Source organism: Onychomys torridus, chromosome 11 (assembly GCF_903995425.1).
Source record: "Onychomys torridus chromosome 11, mOncTor1.1, whole genome shotgun sequence".
Classification (NCBI taxonomy): domain Eukaryota; kingdom Metazoa; phylum Chordata; class Mammalia; order Rodentia; family Cricetidae; genus Onychomys; species Onychomys torridus.
Window position 1 is genome coordinate 21045159 of NC_050453.1, and position 19787 is coordinate 21064945.

Sequence of the window (19787 nt, forward strand, 5' to 3'; positions counted from 1 at the left end):
TTCCATGTATCTATTTATATTATCAAAACATTTTATACCTCAGGTATATGTGTCTACACACCAGCATATATGTATATCGCCACATGAAGAATAGCAAAAGGAAAAGACGAGATGAAGCACATTTATTCTTTGTTCTATTTGAGATAATAGAATAAATACGAGTGAGGAAAAATTGATGAAAGAGTTCTCAGGAGGTAAATAGTAATTTTCTGACTGTGAAATCAGGTCACTTCTTTTTCCATCTCAACTGATGCTTCCTATTTGGAGTCCACATGAGTCCTGTGACACCCCATCTCAGCTTGGGATTCAGCAGTACAGTATGTCATAGGGCAAATTTTGAAGAATCACGGCAGTGGCAGGCAGCATTTCCCTCAACTCCCTAGCAGATTTTCAGAGAGTCAGGAACCGAAGCTAAAAAGTTAAATCGTCTAGTTTCAGATTTACTTGCTTTCTAGTTATTAACAACCATTGGGGGTATTAACCTGTGGAGGTCTCAAAAACTGTGGAGAATATTTAACAAATACAAAACAAACACCTCCAAAAGAGACGTTTAAGCCAAGTCCCCTCGCTTACCCGTTGAAATTCATCAAATTTCTTCTGCAGCTCCCAGACATCATCCAGTTCCACCCCGGTATTCTCTGCCTTTTTCTCTTGGATCCACTCCAGCATGTCTCCCGCCTCATAGGCTAGCAGAAACTCATTGTAACGTTGTAGCAGGCGACGCCTTCGCTCTTCTGCTCGGTCCAGGAGGGAATGGTAGCTGAGTGGAGCAATTGAGAAGGTGGGAAAGTAATGGGTTGAAAAACAGAGAAAGCATAAAATAATTAGAGCCTGGGTGATAAAACTAGAGGAAGAAATGGAGGGAAAGGTAAAGAAGAGTAAATTAAAATACGATCAGTTGAGAGAGAGAGAGAGAGAGAGAGAGAGAGAGAGAGAAATAAAATGGGAATAAAACAGACAATAAGAGCAGAGGGATGGAGAGTACTACATTTAAAAATTGAAGTGTCCCCTGCACCCAAGGCTTAGGGGACATCTTGGAAGAGATGGCAGAGAGATCGTAAGAGCCAGGGGACCAGGAAGCCTTCTCTGAGACTATATCTTCTAGAAATAGCTTTCTAAACAAGACCTGAACAATGACATTACCATTAGACATGCTAACTCTGAAGGGAAAACATCTCATGCATTCATACCCTTAGACAAAGAACTATAGCAGCTAGTGGCAGCTGAGAGAGAAAGAATTAGCCTCTCCCAGGGAAAAGCCTCCTCACTGACTATCCAATAGAAAATGGTCAGGCATGAAATCATACACACCCAGCAAAAAATATATTTAGCAGGTTTCATTTACATGTTTGCCCATCTATCATCTGTGTATCTATAATCAAAGAAAAATAGGCCATCAATTTGAGGCGGGGGTGGGTGGGTGGGTAGGAGGACATGGAGAAGTTGGAGGAGACGTGGGAGGAGGTAGAGGGGAAAGGGCAGGAAATTATGTAACTATATTTTAATTACGAACCTTTAAAGTATCAATGGGTGAAAAAGGCATCTTTTGAGAAATTTTACATTCCAGCTAGATATGAAAGAATATATAACATTCTTATGAATGTCTGGAAACTTAGAACGAGTTGGAAGGAAGACATGGTTTCAGAAAGTGTCTCACACTGAGACAAGTAATGCTCCTGGAATTTCCTTTCTTCATATACAAACTAAACTGTGTGAAGGTTAATACTTGTGAATTTACATCTCGGAAATGAAAGAGACAGGACCATGAGAGGAAAGCATGTCCCAATCCATCAAAGCCTCCATCCATCCTGTGAACTTACAGGCTCTCTATCTGCTGCTGGCGCTGGGGGATGTTGATTGGCTCTTCTTGTCGTCGCTGCGGGAACCCGGGTAGCTCATCGTGGGCCAGTTTCCTGACGTGGTTCGCTGGCACAAAGCCCTGGTGATCATCAGCCTCGACCTTCCACCAGTCCTAAAGGGAGGACAGATTCACACTCCTTCCTTAATCCTTCAAAAAGTCACAAACCTTGGAGTCTTCAGCTCTCACAACAGTCCCCAGGAACAGGAACAGCTGGCTGATGAGGGCTAAGCATCACTCAGGGATGGCACATAATTTCCATGCCTTACAGAAAGAGTTAAAAAGGAGCTGCAAGATTTGCAGAGGTCAGCCCAGGAAACCAATGAATCTGGTATCTGATGTCAGATGGGCCTGGTGATCGAAAGCCAGTGAGGGGCAGCTTTGTGCCTCAGGAATCAGCTTGCCTTCTTGGGGGTGGGATCTATGTTTGATAGCAGTTTGTGACAACTGATTCCTCACATCCCACTTCCAAGGCACTAAACTATATCAATTTCATTAAAATTCGTTAATGCAAATTCTTATAGTACTAGCACACTAATCACTCCAGTTTCTTAGAGAAAAAGCTGCGAAATGTGACCAGGCAAAGAAGAAGCAGGACTTCACTTAGATTTTCTGATAAGAAGGAAAACATCTTGACTCTCTGAAGCATTCATTTATCTTCAATAATAGTAACAAAAATCAAATTTCTTCTCTTTTCTTATTAATATCTTTAGGAGAGTAGTGATGCACTAAAATATTTTTATAGGGAACACATATTATAAAATTCCATTCATTGTTTTTGTACTGGCTTTATAAACATATAAGAATTCAAGTCATTGGAAGATAAACCTTTCTTTCTTCCTTCCTTCCTTCCTTCCTTCCTTCCTTCCTTCCTCCCTCCCTCCCTCCCTCCCTCCCTCCCTCCCTCCCTCCCTCCTTTCTTTCTTTCTTTCTTTCTTTCTTTCTTTCTTTCTTTCTTTCTCTCATTCCTTCTCTTCCTTACTTCTTTCCTTCCTTCCCTTCTCCTTCCTCCTTAAACAGGGTATATCTTTACACTGCTTAGGCTAACCTCAAACTTTTGGGCTCAAGAGATTCTTCTGCCTCAGCCTTCCAAGTGCCTGGGACCAAGGTACATATTGTTTTTCACCAGGCATCTCCTAACCCTAAAGATGTTTTACTCACTAGGAATCTTGTCACAGAAAAGGAACAAGCAGGGATATGAGAAGAAAAGGACGATTTAGTCCTGTAAATACAAGAACAATTATATGGTTGCTCAACCCTTATATATCTTCAAGCTAACTCCAAGAGGTTTTTTTTTTTTTTTTGCTTCATTGTTTTATTAATGCTAAAATTAATTAGAACGCAAAAAAAAAATCCCAAAAAACCAAAGGTATATAGATCTATCTGTCTGTCTATCTTTTCTTTTCTTTTCTTTTCTTTTCTTTTCTTTTCTTTTCTTTTCTTTCTTTCTTTCTTCCTTTCTTTCTTTCTTTCTTTCTTTCGTTCTTCTCTTGCACAATACTTTGAGAAAAATATTACTTAAACTATTTAAGAGAAAAAGGATTAATTGTTAAATGTTAAAAAACCTATCTGAACCAGGCAGTGGTGGCGCATGCCTTTAATCCCAGCACTTGGGAAGCAGAGGCAGGTGGATCTCTGTGAGTTCGAGGCCAGCCTGGTCTACAGAGTGAGTTCCAGGACAGCTAAGACTACAAGAGAAACCCTGTCTTGAAAAAAGAAAACAAAACAAACCCCTCCCCCACAAAAAACCCCAACCAACCGAACAAACAAAAAACAAACCCCACCTATCTGGTGGAGTCAGGAAGGAGCTATGGAAGAGCCGTGTTGTAGATGGTAAGAAAGTTTAAGAAAAACTACCTTGTTGATGGAACTGAGCAGAGTTAAGACATCGCCCTTCTTCATGCTGACCTCTCTGTGGCTGCGGGCCTCAAAGTCAAATAAAGCTATGATCCTAGCTTCTCTACCAGCCTCATCCACTGGTGCTGCCTGCTGTTGCTGGAGAAAAACAAACAAAGGAGATGTCAGGTGCACAGTGGAAGTCTTCCCCTGTTCAGCTCACCAGTGGTGGCCAGTTTCCAGCACCTCCCAGGAGAGGGTGGCGAGAGTTCTGATGTGGCTGCTGGGTCTGACAGTGGTCATCTTCAGGGATGCTGCACCATGAGGCAGCTGTTAGAAGACTGGAAAATATGAACAGTCAACAGTACATAGGCATTCTTTCAGAAGCACTGAACCTGCTAGTGAGAAGGGCTATACACTTCTCTGTGCAGATTCAAAAGGACCACATACATCCATATTTCAGAAACCTGAGAACACGATAGACTGTGGTGAGCCACAGGAATATGAATGAAATAGAAGTCCAGCTGTATATTAAAAGCTATACCTTGACCAGACCAAGGGGCAGTTGAGTGGGAAGCAAATTAGCAGGGACTATTGGTGTTATGCAGCTTAATATTCAGTTGTGCCTTGCTATGCATTCCTTGTGCTCATAATTCTCCTAAAATGTGTATGTGTGTGTGAATCTCCAGTTCAAAGCACCTGGATAGTCACATAGACAGAACCTTCTGCCTCTGAGCTCCAGGCCCCTCTTTAGTGTTTGTTTTGGGTATCTGCCATTTGCAAATACCCTCTGTGAGCTACTTCCTAAGATAGAGTCAACCCCAAACAAAGCCTTAAAAGACAAACAAGGAACCAGACAGCTATCAGGCCATCTGTTAGACACCCTCTCACCCTCCCCACCCCTGCCCTGAACTAAGGTAAAGCATCCTCTCTGAGACAACCGTGTCTCACAGCCCAAGTGCCTGCCCTCTAGACAAACAAGCTTTGTGCCTTGTGTAAATCAAGGCCTCCCCCTCTTTCTCACTGCCCTAGAGAACTTCTTAGATCAAAAAGGACTTTCCCCTCAGCAGGCATTTCAAGCTGTGGTGCAGATTGACTAGCTATCATCAGTACTCCTCCCCTGCCCTGCCAGGAAACTGGCGGCAGAGGAAAAAAGTGACAGTTTTAACTTTTAGTGACCTGCAGGCTTTCGCTACTCTATTCCCTGTAAGTTTGTAGTTGAACACATATGATAGACTTGTAATGCCTTCACCTAATCACAGTAAGGATATATTTCTAGCACATAAATTCCTTTCCTGATTTGTCCCAACTACTAACTGACTCCACTCTTATCTCTCCCCTTTGGGGTTGCAAATAAAATTGCCAGGAAGCCTCTGGCGGGACCCCTACAATCTTGTGCTGTATACAGAACATGAAGTGTTGCTGCTTAGGATAGGATATAGACCAGACCCAGAGAAGGAGGGTGAAATTAAGAGAATTGAAACTGAGGGGCTTAAGAGAAGGAGAGAGCTGAAGTGGTGACTGCATGATAGTGACTGACAAACAAACTGGACAAAAGAGCTTTGTGCAACTGCAGTCATTTCTGCGCTGCTGGTAGCGTCTCTCCTGGGCCCCTGGAATTGTCTAATATTAAGGCTGGGCCCTTAAATATTATACAAAAATAGACTCTCTGGCTGTAATCACGTTCTCCTTTCCCTGGGTCTTCACTAACAGATTTTCCCACCTGCTTGGTCTTTAATTCATTTTGTTAAGGAATTGTGAAATTTCTGCTTTAGAGATTGACAGCCCACAGCACAGGAAAAGCAACAGAGTTTGAAAAAGTGTGAACATAGCATATCACTTAAAAATCTCTCTTTCTCTTTAAAGAAATCCCGCTGTTCCAGGATACACTTTCTGTTTTAATTTCTGTTGAGTGCTGTGGTCTCCTAAGCATGCTCCCTTCAGGTTGCTGTTGAAGGTGAGTCTGCCATAATGGGTTCTCTGACTTAATGCCCCTCACCTGTTGCATTTCCTCATGACATGTGATGCATCAATCTGTCTGTCTGTGTCTGTGTCCAGGCACCTACTGGGTACAGCCTTGTTCAAGCAGGAGTACTTTGAACCTGTGTTGATTTGTTGTGCTCAGTGTGTGTCTATTCTGAGTGTGTGAACTCTCAATCTCACCTTACACACACACACACACACACACACACACACAATTCTCCTTTCCTTTTGCCCTTATAATAAATAAGCTGTTTTATCATTTACTTAATTCCAAGTTTATCACTCTTGCACACCCCTTTCATGCCACTTCTCAGCATCCCGGCACTCTCAGCTAGTCAGTTTCTGACTGCCCAGATATACTTGATTTGTCTGTGTCTTGGTGTGCCTATTTTCATAGACTATGGGCTATAAAAGAGCCTTTCCATATCTGGAATATAAAAATGTTTCTCTTTCCTGGCACTCATGTTCCATGTGAACAGAAGGTTCTTTTCTACTGTGGTGCCATTTTTGTTTTCTGCTTATACATAGACTTTAAAAGTATTTCTAGCCATTAACAAACTAATTTTCTGATATGATTGTTTCAATTAAAACCTGAATCTCTATATTTAAAAACTAAGTCACAAAGCAAGGAGACTAAGAGGATAAAAATGAAAGATATAGAGAATACAGACGAAAAGGAGAAAAAGAGAAAGCCAAAACGTTTTTTACCAAAGCAAATACTTATTGAAAATTATAAGGGTTCTGTCCTTAATTACATCAGAAGCCTGGGACTGCAGACCAGCCTAAAAAGCAGGAGGGCCCTCTGTGTGTCTCTCTTTTCTATTTCTGCTCTCTTCCCTCTGCGTTGTCTCTCTGTCTCTCTGGTTCTCTCTCTCTCTCCCCTGTCTCTCTCTCTCTCTCTCTCTCTCTCTCTCTCTCTCTCCCTCCCTCTCTCCCTCTCTCCCTCTTTCCCTCTCTCCCTCTCTCCCCCTCTTTCCCCCTCTCTCCCAATAAAGCTTTAGAAAGGTAACCATGGCTCATGATTCTTCCACCAACCAGCACGCTCCTCCATTGGCATGGTCGCTGGGGGTGGAGGCCAGCCATGAGCAGTGCCGCTTTAACCAACAAAAATTTCTTTTGGCATACATCTTTGTAGATGGTACTAAGAGGTTAGAATTCTTACCTAAAATAATTACAGAACTAATATTTTCTTTGCAATTCTTTCCTGGTTTGTTGAAAGTAGGGAAAAAGATGAGCCAGCAACAGAGTTCCCTTCCATCTATAGTGAGGGGTGTGATTACTGTCAGAACCCAGCACTTCTCACCTGGCAGGCTTCTGCCTGATCCCTCAGATCCTTTATGCTGTTCCCAAATGCATTGAGATCCACCAGGAAGGCCTCATGCTTCTTGAGAAGGGCCTGGATTTGTTGACGGAAAGATAATTAGAGCAAATATCAGAAAAACAGCAAGAATGCCAGGGAGGTGTTTTAGTGGCTATTATTAATGGATTATGTGATTGGGTTAAATCCGTTACTTCTGTATTAGAAAATTCCTTTTCATACCACATTTGCAGGCAAGACTCAAGGAAATTTCAGTGAACAAATGAATAACAACTTCAATGTATTTGCTCAAATCAAAATTAACTAAGATTTACACCAATTGTAACCAAGACATGTCACAGCTATAAATCTTTGATCACAGACTTTGGATTTTAGTGTCCTCTATAGGACCTATGGAATTCTATGAGATTAGAAAAAAAATGCCATGTTTCTTTGAGGTCCCTGTTAACTTTGGGTATATTACAGCAGATCAAGGCAAAAAGAAAAAAATTTACTGCTGAAACTTGTGATAATCTATCATTTGATGCAATTTGGTGACTATTCACTGGACCATGGTCATTCCATTCCTCCTTACCCCAGCTGCTTCTTCATCAGCTCCATAGTTTTTGTTGTCTACAATTGGTTCTTTCTCTTTAATCCATGCTTCTGCTTCATGCAGATCTGCCAGGTACTGTTGGAGTTGGACACTGGCCTTGAGATCATTCTCCCGTCTAATAGCTCGAGCATGGAGAGACTCCATATTTTTGTTCAAGCTCTCAACCCTAGATGCTATGTCTTCTGCAGCAAAGTGTCCTATGGAGTAGATATAGGCATAGTGAGTATGACCCTGGTTCATAGCTGTTGTGTTCTAATCCTTATCAAACCTTGGAGAAAAACAAGAGGCAAGAAGATGATGCTAAATTTAGTAATGATTACGATAGAATTCCTGGGAGTTGCAATGTCTTAAGTGAGATTAAGCAGCAATATGTGGGTGATAGATGTATATATATGATAGAGTGAGTTAGTTTAAGCTAAAATGTACATACACAAAAAAATACCATGAGTGCTATAAGACTCAGAAGATGAAAACCATTTCTTCTCTAGATTCAGCAGAAGGACTAGCAGATCTCCATTCTCCCTTAAAACTACAAAACAGGTCAATATGGAAAGTATAATGATTTTCAGAGCATTACTAAAAGCAAAGGAAAAGGAAAATATGAGAAATGCTCTAATGATGCTGTAGCTTACGTCCTGGATAGTTTGACAGTACTATGCCAGAAAACTAACCCAAGCTAAACCCAAGTTGATGAGACAGAGAACGGGAAATTCAAGAACTGGAAGTTGTGAGACAGAGAACACAAAAGATGGGGTCTTTACAGAGTAGGGGCTTCAAAGGTGTTCAGTGAGGTCCCTTAGGATGTCTGCCTAATGGGACATTTGTATAGATGCAAAGAGATGATGAGAAATGGTATGAAGGCAGCCGTCATACAGTCTTTAGGACTCATCTAAATCTGCAGGTAGGTAAACTACAACCCAATGAACTGAAAGGACACCATTAACACAAAGTAGGTTCGTTAGAAAGGTATGTTAGTACTAGACTTATCTCTAAAGTAGTCTAATGATGCATTCTGTCTGAAGAATCACAAGGAAGACCCAAGAAGCCCTATGGCTATAATACTGAAGAAACAAATATAAGGAATAAAGAGGAAAGGTAGCCTGGAAATGAAGATTCATAGCAGACAGTGGACAACATCAGACTTCAAACCAGAAACCCCAACTCTGAGGGCAACATACTTGCATATTTAAGGACCAAGGAAGCTACTTTGACATATAATGGAAATACACTTAAAAAAACAAACAAACAAATGCAAAATAAATGAAGACTTTCTTATGAACAGAAGCAAAGGGACTTATGGTTAGCTGTTCACACTACAAGGACCTCCAGAAGAAGTTCTTCAAGTAGGAGGAAAGCAGTGCAGATGGTAAGCTTGACCAGGACAAAGGAGCAAGGAATAGCAGAAAAGGTAAATATATGGAGAAAAATTTCTTATTTCTCAATATTATTCAAAGCTATTTGAAAATTAAAGTCAAAATAATGTTAAAGCATCAAAAAGATTTATAATGTATTAAATTGAAATGTGTAACAGCAGGAAAAAGATGGAAAATGGAAGAGTGCACTAGAAGATGTTTCATTACACATGAAATGCTATATTATTTGAGGTTAAATTGTCATAAATTAAAATATGTATTTTAAATCCCAGAATAATCGTTCCCAATGTTTTGCTCTCAGAATACCTATAAAAACTTAAAACAATGTGGAGTACCCCCATTAAGCTGCCACACATATGATTATATTTATCAATAGTTACCATATAAGAAGTTAAACATGAAATTTTGAGGTAAAAGCTAATTAAAAGATAAACCAAATGATCACATTAAAAAAACGTTGAGTAGATTCAGAAAAAGGAATATTTCTGGGAACAAAGATGGATACTTCATCTTGTAGTAGAAATTACAAGTGATCAGAAAGACAAATACCTCACCTGTATTTCCATATAATAATAAACTTTCAAAACATTATAAAACAAGAACTGATGAGCATATAATAAGAAATAGAAAAATATCAACATCTATAGTCAGAGATTTAGGGAAACAAAAAGTTATATGTTATGGTAAAATAGAATTATAAAACAAACAAATGGTTAAACAACAACAACAATAAAGGAAAATAAATTTCATTAGTTTGAGTAACTTAGTTCAGAACTCAAAATTTCTCAGCAAACTCTATTTCAACCTACACCCTTAAAAACTGGATACTAATAATTGAATAGTTAACAGGAGGATTGTAACCTGGATTGCTTGTCCTGGCACATGATGCTCAAATCTGAACATTCTATTTAGAGAGTAGAGCTTTCTAAGTATGGACGGCAATCATTGTGAATAGTCACTAAAGTTTCATAAAATGAAAAATTTAAGGGAATGATGAAGCAAAGATTTTAGATATTTGGAAGGCCTTACATAGGAAAAAGTCTTGTGTTTTTACAAGGCTTTAAAACTTAGATTTGAATTCTGCAACTTCTCCAGTGAAGCGTATTGATAATTAGACTAAAATTGATTTATGTTGCAGAGCCAAGTGGATCTCTGTGAGTTTGAGGCCAGCCTGAACTACCAAGTGAGTTCCAGGAAAAGGCACAAAGCTGCACAGAGAAATCCTGTCTCGAAAATCCAAAAAAAAAAATTGATTTATATTAATGAATTTGGATATGCAATAAATAATCCTCAAAAGTGTTTGAACATCTTCTACAGCAGGATTATAAAAATGTATACTGCTCTATGAGATGAAAACACAATGTATACTGCTCTATGAGATAAAAACACAATGTATACTACTCTATCAGATAAAAACACAATGTATACTGCTCTATCAGAAACACTCAAAGGGAATTTCTTTATTAAACTGGAAAGTGATGCCATCTATTCTTAAACTCACTTTAAATACTAAGATTATCCAAATTTCTTTCCCAAGGTCTGTCATGGTGAGGTTTTGGGCAAATCAATCAGGGTCACACATACCTTCCTCTACCATTTTGTTTCCCCTCTCTGTTATTACTCGAATGCGTGGCTCATGGCTGGCAATGTCTGCCAAAATGACTTCATGTCTGTTCAGAAGATTCTTGGCTGCAACCAAGTCCTTGCCTAGGGAGAAAAATACTTCATGGTTTGATATTATCCTTGTGAATGGGACTTGCTTATAAAACATGCTTCACCTGCTGCCCAATATTAATAACACACAAATATGACCACTGAGAATTCATACATCTTCACCCTCCCTGCTTCCTCAGCATACTTAACCCCTCTAATTTCCAGACTTTCTTCCCTGTACCTGGCACTACAGTATGTTGTAAAATATTATTTTAAGATGTGTTACATTTGTTTATGCTGTGGAATATTTGTTTAATGATGCAAAGATGTGTTGCATTCTTTTATGTTGCATTTGTTTAACTCTGTGAAGCTGTTAATTTTGCCTGTCTAAAATACCTGATTGGTCTAATAAAGAGCTGAATGGCCAATAGCTAGACAGGATAAAGGATAGTTGGGGCTGGCAGGCAGAGAGAATAAATAGAAGGAGAATCTGGGAGGAAAAAAAAGAAGGAATGAGAAATGGAGGAGGAGGAGGACATAGTGGCCAGCCACCCAGCTACACAGTAAGCCATGGAGTAAGAAATAATGGAAAGCATACAGAAATAGAGAAAGATAAAAGCCCAAAGGCAAAAGGTAGACATGCTAATTTAGGAAAAGCTGGTAAGAAACAAGCCAAGCTAAGGCTGGGCATTTATAATTAAGAATAAGCCTCTGTGTGTATTTATTTAGGAGCTGGGTAGTGGGCCCCTCAAAAGAACAAAGAGCCAAAAGCATAAAAAGAGTAAAAAAAACAATAACAGTATCTCTTCAGACACTCTCCATGCTGCTTCAACAAGAATCAGTATTTTTTTTAATGAAGTTTTTGCAGATTTATCCCTCTATGGCCTTTCATAGATACTCCCAGTACATGTGCATAAAGTTATACAATATTTGTGTGTGCTTTTCCTGTACATCAAAGAAACTATCCTACAAGTCACCCTTATGAATTAAAAAGTTCTAAAGTGTAAGACAATTGTAAAGTATATATCTTCACTTTACTTTTGAATCTTTGTGGTATGTCATATAATTCCCAAAGGGTCACCAATAACCCAGACAAATATATTTGATACTTCAAGCATTAACCTTTATGCTTTAAATCTCAGTAAAGAAGTATCAACAAAACAAATTTCAGCTAAATCTTCAGAAAGCTAAGCACTCCACATCTTCCTAAAGGCCTGAATTCAAGCCATTGTTCATGTGTATCTTATAAGGTGAATCTGTTGGCACAATTTTTAAATAATAAACATTGATGGAGGTCAGAGCAAAACTTCATGAGTCTGGTGTGGAAGAGCCAAGAGTAAACTTTTATCCTGTCACTGCTGTATCTTGTTCTCTCAATCTGGAGAACTTGGTCCTTTCCTGACTGCTCAGTCTGATGGTATTGCACTGACCGAGATGGGTGGAAGCTGCTGAGGGTTCAGTCTCCTGGATCCAAGCTTCCTCATCTTCTGAATCTCTGCAAATCTGTAGTAGCTTGAGTAGGTCAATGAGTTTCTTCTTCCTAGTGGTCAATGGCTCTTTCAGAGCTTCAAAGCGGGACACCAAGGATTCCTGCCTTGCACGGATATCCCCAGAGTCAGGATGGCCTATTTCTTCAAAATGCAGAGCCAAGTCTGTGAGGGTGTCCACTTGATTCTGGTGGATTAAAACAATGTGTGTTAGAAAATTACATAATTTATAAAGAATGAATGGAATGAGCTTTTTCAAATACTAAAAGTTGGGACTCTATTAATTTAATTTTCTGTGATGGTAGGATTATAGTATTTTTTTAAAAGGATCAGTATACCAGAATGGGAAGCTGTTACATTATAGGTGATAGTATTGATACAGACTAGTGTGAAATGAGCTACAAATGAGTAAATGAAAAGTGTCTGTCTAAAAAAGCCTAGGATTCTAGTCTGAGAAATTGGCGTGATATTTAGAAGAGTCAGTAAGTGCTTACATTGGTCATCAGTTCCTAGTGAGACATGCTCAGGAGAATGAAAGGACTTGGGAGATATTGGAAAGAGGCAGTTCATCAACTAAATTTTTGAAAAAATTCCTTTGGTTTCCTGATAATTTAGTAAGAATAATAATAATTATAGATTATGCATATGCATAGAGTATATGTCCAGTTTTATACAATTAGCAAAAAGCAAAAAACAAACCTGACGAGCAGTCACAGCTGACTCCAGAAGGCCATGTTTCTTCAGTAGATTCTGCACATCTGCCAGGCCTTTCCCATAATCTTCAGAGGTAACCTGCCATTCTACATCCTCTAGCCAGTGCTTCAGGTCTTCTGCATTGTTATCAAACTGTAGCAGCTGGTTAGCTTCATGCAGCTGAGTCCCTAGGGGAGGATATCAGGGAGAAGACACAGAGAATTATGGCTTTTTCTCTGCACACTGTAATATCCCATCCCTCAACTTAGGGAGAAATATATTTGGACATTCTAAAGATAAAAAGAAGAGAACCATCTCATGTGGTGATATTTTATCTATGTCCCCAATAAAGTTTATCTGAGGATCAGAGGATAAAGCCAGCCACTATATTAAACATAGAATTCAGGCAATGGTAGCACATGCATTTAATCCTATCACCTGGGAGGCAAGAATCCATCTGGATCTCTGTAAGATCAAGGCCACACTGGGAACAGAGTCACGTGTGGTGGCACATGCCTTAAATTCCAACACTAGTTAACCATAAAAGTCTGGAAGTCTGTACAGACAGACAGGAAGTGACATAGCTGGGCAGGAAGTGATGTAGTTGGGCGGAGAGAGAAAATGAGTTAGCAGAACAGAAAGGAATATAGGCATTGGTATATAGGAAGTAGATAAGGTAAGGTTGGTTTTGGCTTGTCCTATTCCTCTGTTCTTTCAGAACTTACCCCAATATCTGGCTTTGTGATTTTTTGTTTAATAAGACCTTTTAAGATTCGTGTTACAATCTCACATCCCATTATAGAAGTCATCTTAAGTTAGTACTAATTTTGGTGGTATTTGGTTTTAAATACAGAGATGCTATCAAAACATAAACAATAAGTTACATAATCTGGTGAAATATAGTTCTACTTGTTAACACTTACATTGTACAGACCCTTCTTTGGATGAGATTCAAATCCAAACATCACATTTTCTAAACTTTGGGGCTGAAGAAGTGTGAAATTCTGAGGTTGTTTGGAGTACTACTAGTGACTGTCTTTCATCACAAACCATGATTTATTATTTTATCTTCTAAAACTACCTTCATGATTCCCATTATATTTGGCTAATTCTTTATTCTATTACCTTGTAGCTAATTGCATTATTATTCTTTAAAGCAATTACTATGTCTCCTGCTGTGGAAAGTAGTCATTACATTTTATTATTAAAGTAACATTACATTTTTTTTCCTTAAGCCCCAAATCAGGATGACATACAAAGAAACCAATGTAATATTTTCTATACCCTTTTCTATACCCAGGTCAAAATTCTGTCAATGAGAGTCAAAACAATGCAGATATCAATAGAGAAAACATCATTTGTAATAATTACTGACAGACAAATGATTAATTTACAGATGTAAGATGCAAGAAAAAAGTAAGTTAGAGATACATATTTGAATATTTACAACAGGGTCTGATCAATTTCTACAGAGGCAAAAAAAAAAAGAATCATTTTATCAAACTCTGTAAGAACAAAATATATAGGACCATTGTGTGTAATATCAATAATCTTTTCATTCCTAAACTCTTAATGTCAATTTTAACATTTTATATTATGACCCATTTATATATCTAGTTTATATAACCAAAATATGTTAAAAAATATAGCATAAAAACTCTACCATATTATGTTTAGATACAAAATCAATACCAAATTTGTGGCTTTCAATATTTTAACAGATACCTTGCCTTGGAGTAGGTGGGAATGGGGGGGGGTGGATTGTGGGGGAGGGTTGGGAGGTGGGAGGAGGGAGGACAGGGGAATCAGTGGCTGATATGTGAAATTAATTGAATTATAAAATAAAAATATTTTAAAAAAAGAAAAGAAAAATTTAGGAGAAAATTGAAGAAAAAAGGAAGTTTCAACAACAACAAAACCCCAGTGTAAATAAAGAAAATATTTAAAGGATTAAATATATAATGTAATGTATTTAGACTAGATTTTAAATGTTGATAACCAGATGACATGGGGAAACAAAAGGCTAGGGTTCCACTGCAAACAGTTCACTAAATAATATGATGCTAAAGAGAGAAATAGTAGATTTCAGAATTTAAGAATTGAATTATCCTTTACGCAAAACTTTGCTCCTAACCTTTTTGCGCTGTTGCCTCCATCAACTCTTTCCAGAGGTTGGCAACCTCACTCATGCGAGTGATCACAGCATCAGAGGCGTAGTGACCATCCTCAATCATCTCCTTGCCAGTTTTCTCCAGATTGTTGAGCATAATCTCATTAGCTGCCAATTCCCTTTCAAAGTCTAGTTGCTTCTGAACCCTGCTCTTCAAGTTCTGTACATCCTGAGAGAAGATGAGAAAATCAAGGAAATCATTGCTTGAAGAAGGAAGGACAAACATTTTTAAGAAAAACAAGGAAGATGGTGAGACTCTATAAAAAAACCAAACTGGAACTGAGCTGGAAGATTCCATGTTCATTATCTTTCATAATACCAATCAGGCTAATAGACAGAAGGCATCAACAATCTTGGCTAGTAGAGGGAAGGCATCAACAGTCTTACTCAGCTATGAATTCCACTACATAGAACACTAACCTGCAAGATAAATGCACCTACTGGTGAACTGGGGGCAGGACTGCCGGTAGGGTAAACAACTACACTCTGCTTAGATTTGAAGCTTGTTCTCCCAAAGGGAACTCACATATGGTGCTATAAAGCTAGTCAAAAGGCTATGGCTAAGGAGGTCCTATTCCGCAGGGGTAACTACTCATGCAAATTGTCACAGTGTCAAACTGCCTTATAAACATTTATATTTATATCCATAGACAAATGTTATTCTTAGCCTTAATCAGAGAATCATATGTGTGCAATAAATGTTGGTGAATGGAGAGATACATGGTTGATGAAGGTGCTGACAATAAATGAAGGTTGAGAGCTTAGCCATCAACAGCCTATATAAGGCTCAGGGAACATCCAAAAGGGAGCGTGCAAAGAATATAAAAATCAAAGGGTAGGGAGAAGGGACACAAAATGCTGGGCACAGCACAGCCAATGCAGTCATGATCTGACTGCAGGTGTGACTGTTTGATTGCAATGGGCTGCATTATAGTGGGCCTATCAACAGTCAATCCAGGTCAACAGGAGCTTATGGGGCCCTACCCTTCACTGCTGAACTATTGACTACTGATGGGTCCTAGGAGAAGAGTATTTATTGTCTTCAGTTGTTCATCTACTAAGGAGTTCACTAGGTTCCAATGCATGCATAATTCCAAATCCATGGTCATACAGATGATTCAGGTCAATAAAGTCAGTGCCACAGGAGCATGTGCATGTGTGTGCATGCAAGCACACGCAGACACCCCCAAAAGCTAAGGAATAAAAACCTTGAATCAAACTCACAAACATAAAACAATAACAAAAATTTTGTGAATGTCGGAAAGAAGTTTATAGGGGAAAGGTGGAATAATAGTGTGGGAGAAAGATTAGAGAGGTTGGAGGTTATAATAAGAAAACAGGAAGAATGCAATTCACAATCCATGAAGCAGTTAAAGAACAAACTCAATAAAAGTTATTAAAAAAAGATTTTGAGAGCAAGGAGTTATGTGGCTATACATGTTAAGAAAAGAACACAGGGAGAGGCAAGGGGAGAGTTAGAGGGGGAGAGTGGTAAGACAATTATGTAAATACAGAACTCATGTAAACAAGTATCACAATAAAGTAAATGTAACAAAGAAGGAAAGACAAAGAAAAGGATTCTTTCCCATTGCTTGGGAAACTCATGTGGTAGCTTTTCCTATACACAAGGAAGAATGTCTAAGCCTTCCATCACTAGGTCATGAAGATTGTTAATAAGACCCCATGCAAGCACGGACGATTAGTCTGAGCTGTTGTGAGAGATGAAAATTATTTTCCATTTCTTCTTCAGTACACATACACCATCCATGCATTTGCATTTTAGATCACTGTTCCTCTGGGCACACAAAACTGCTATTCCTATAGAAAATACAAACACATGCTTTGTACTTCCATATAGTGAAAGGTGAAGTAAAATGTTCACAATTACCTAAGGTCTGAACCAAGTAGACTTTTATGAATAAAGCAAATATAGAAAAGTAGATACTTTCAGTATTAGCCTAGAAACTAAGAGACTAATCTGAGCCTTTATTGTTAATGTCAAAGGTTGGAAGCTGTATACACATGTGCACATAATAGCTTGTCATTACATATGTGAGTGAAAGCATGCATTGGCACAACTCTAATGAAAAGAAATCAGTAGCCTAAATATTCCATGGCATCATTCACAGTCATAGAAACTAAAAGACTACAGGGAAAAATTTCAAGCCCAGGTTGCATGTGAGAGTCTATACTTTCAATCTTTACAGGTAACATGCTCTAAATAAGTAGTTAGCTTTGGACACCTTCCAATTCAGAAGCATGCTTCTTCATTCATAAAATAAGAATTGGTTTCTTCCTGTCAGAAAGCTGAGGGAGTGAGTCTACATTATCCAAATGCTTAACTTTCTTCTGCACTTACTTTAGCTTTAAAGAATTTGAGTGAATGACTTGAACCAGGCACTACAAAGGTATATAGAAGGATCAGTTATGGTGTCAGCACACAGCTTTAATTCTAGCTGCTCAGGAGACTGAGGTAGGAAGATTTTGAGTCTGAAAGAATTTGTCTTAAAGGTTCACCAATGAGAGAGGTGTGTAGAAGAGCAGAAGGTATGCTAGGGGGACTATAAGTATCCAAGCACAGAGCATCCCTGCCCATCATCCGTTAAGGACACTAGAAGGTAGTCTGGTTGAGAGAGGAGAAAGAAAGGATATGGAAACACCAGAATTCAGACCCTTGGGTTTTATTTAAGTGTACAGCCCTAGGGGAGCCATCACATTTTTCATGCTCTGTTTTGTCATCTGTAGATGAAGGTCATCGGTTGCCTCTAGCTCCAAACTACAATTCTATGAATCCAATTGATATGCCAATAGGTACAAACAAGGTTGAACAAATCTGCTTACCTTGTATTCTTCATCATCAGCCAACTTTTTCTTCTTAATGATCCAGGTTTTCAGGTCATCTGAGTCTTGGTACAGTTGTTGGAGAAGCTGTGAATCTACCAACAATTTTCGTCTAGCAGCAGCCCTTTCACGCAGGGCGTCACGCCTGGCCAACAGCTGTGAAGCATACACACACACACACACACACACACACACACACACACACACACACCCATTAATCTGTGAATAAGCTCACAGCCAACAAAAGCAAATATAGACAGTTCAGGTTGTTGCCCACCCTGACCATCTTTCCCCCAACGCTCTTCCTGATTCTGGTGCACAGGTCACGTATTGGTTAGTTTTGATCCAATTGTACAAACTAGTCACATGGGAAGTCAAAACTTCAATTCAAGAATTACATCCGTAAGAGTGACCTGTGGGCATTTTTGTGGGGACATTTTCTTGATTAATAATTAATGTGAGAGGGCCCTTCCCACTGTGGACAGTGCCACCCTTGGTTAGGTGGTCTTCACTTCTATAAATAAGCAAGCTGAGGAAGCCATGAGTATTAAATCAGTAAGCAGCACTCCTCCATGGTCTCTGGTTCACTTTCTGCCTCCAGGTTCCTACCTTGGCTCCCCTTTATAATGTATTGTGTACCCTGAAAGCCAAATAAACCATTTCTTCCCTCAAGTCGCTTTTAGTCAGTGTTTTATCACAGCAACAGAGAAGGACAGGCAGATAGAGGCTCTTGGCTTTGGGCATACCCCATCACGAATAGCAGCAATGTTCTCAGAGTCGTAGTGGTCATTCTCAATAAGCTTGGTTGCAGTCTCATCCAAGGTCTGAAGAAAAAACAAAAAAAACAAAAAACAAAAAAACAAACAAAAACACAATGACGTTTCCTCAACAACAGTTAAATGAGTAGCCCCAGTTCGAGAATCTCTTTAAGATAAAGAATACCAATGTATAAGTACAACAATCTTGAAGATTAGAATTAGAAGGTCCAGATCCTTGTTATGAATTCTGATATGCCTGTACTTCAGAAAGTATACTCTAGGCTTAATGATTATCTTTTCTGCACTATAATTTTTCCAGTCTAGGTTATAGTGCATGAATTTAGATATCACTATGAGTAAGCACAGAAGAAGTACTACCAAGGATAGAACCAATATCATTTCCTTATCAGCTCTTCTGTGTAGCCCATCCAATGATCTATTATATGCATCTGTAGCTATATTTCTGTTTGTAGCTACACTGGGATAAGGAGAAAAGGAGTATAAAAAACAACTTTTATCCATATTTATTCATCAGTCCCTCAAATTGCTAAAGTTCAGAATGTATTTATTAGTTGGGATAGGAAATTATATAAAATATGTTATAACACAGTAATATGAATTACTCTCTCTATGTATAATAGATATATAAATTAATTAATAAAGTGTCACCTTACGTGTGATATTAATTAGGAGGGGAGATTTAGAATTCACTTATTTTTATGCTAGTGTTGGTGATGGTATATCTTTATCTATCTATCTATCTATCTATCTATCTATCTATTTATCTATCTCTCTCTCTATATATATAGTGTGTGTGTGTGTGTGTGTGTGTGTATGTGTGTGTGTATGTGTGTGTGTGTGTATGTCTGTGTGTCTGTGTCTATTGTGTACTATCTTAGGAGACAATTAAAGATAGACGGTGTATTTCATCCCTTACATATTCATCATGCTCTTTAAGTCCTTCTCATATATTGATAAATTGTATGGCATATTATAACCTAAGTTCCACAGAAAAAATCTATACTAGCATTAGATGAAAAAAAATAAAAAATGAATATGATAATATATTAAAGGAAAGTAGTGCTTCAGGAAAATTAATACGATTAAACATGAAAACTTTGGGAGAAGAAAGTACATTAAAATATTATTAAAAGGAAAAACATTTGAAATATTTAAATGATGATTCTATATTGAATATGGATCTAGCAGTTTTATTTACAAT

At 38.4% G+C, this 19787-nt stretch overlaps 1 protein-coding gene across 1 annotated transcript in view; it reads right to left on the minus strand.

Moving 5' to 3' along the window:
- Window positions 1-19787, minus strand: part of Spta1 (spectrin alpha, erythrocytic 1) — a 71412-nt gene that overhangs the window by 38338 nt on the left and 13287 nt on the right. The window contains exons 13-23 of the mRNA XM_036202783.1: window positions 18554-18631; window positions 17808-17963; window positions 14931-15135; window positions 12803-12984; window positions 12047-12290; window positions 10548-10670; window positions 7570-7787; window positions 6981-7073; window positions 3716-3853; window positions 1821-1972; window positions 574-760 (exon numbers count right to left, since the gene is read on the minus strand). Of these exons, the coding sequence (XP_036058676.1) occupies window positions 574-760; window positions 1821-1972; window positions 3716-3853; window positions 6981-7073; window positions 7570-7787; window positions 10548-10670; window positions 12047-12290; window positions 12803-12984; window positions 14931-15135; window positions 17808-17963; window positions 18554-18631 (1776 nt within the window). The remainder of the gene's footprint in view (window positions 1-573; window positions 761-1820; window positions 1973-3715; window positions 3854-6980; window positions 7074-7569; window positions 7788-10547; window positions 10671-12046; window positions 12291-12802; window positions 12985-14930; window positions 15136-17807; window positions 17964-18553; window positions 18632-19787) is intronic.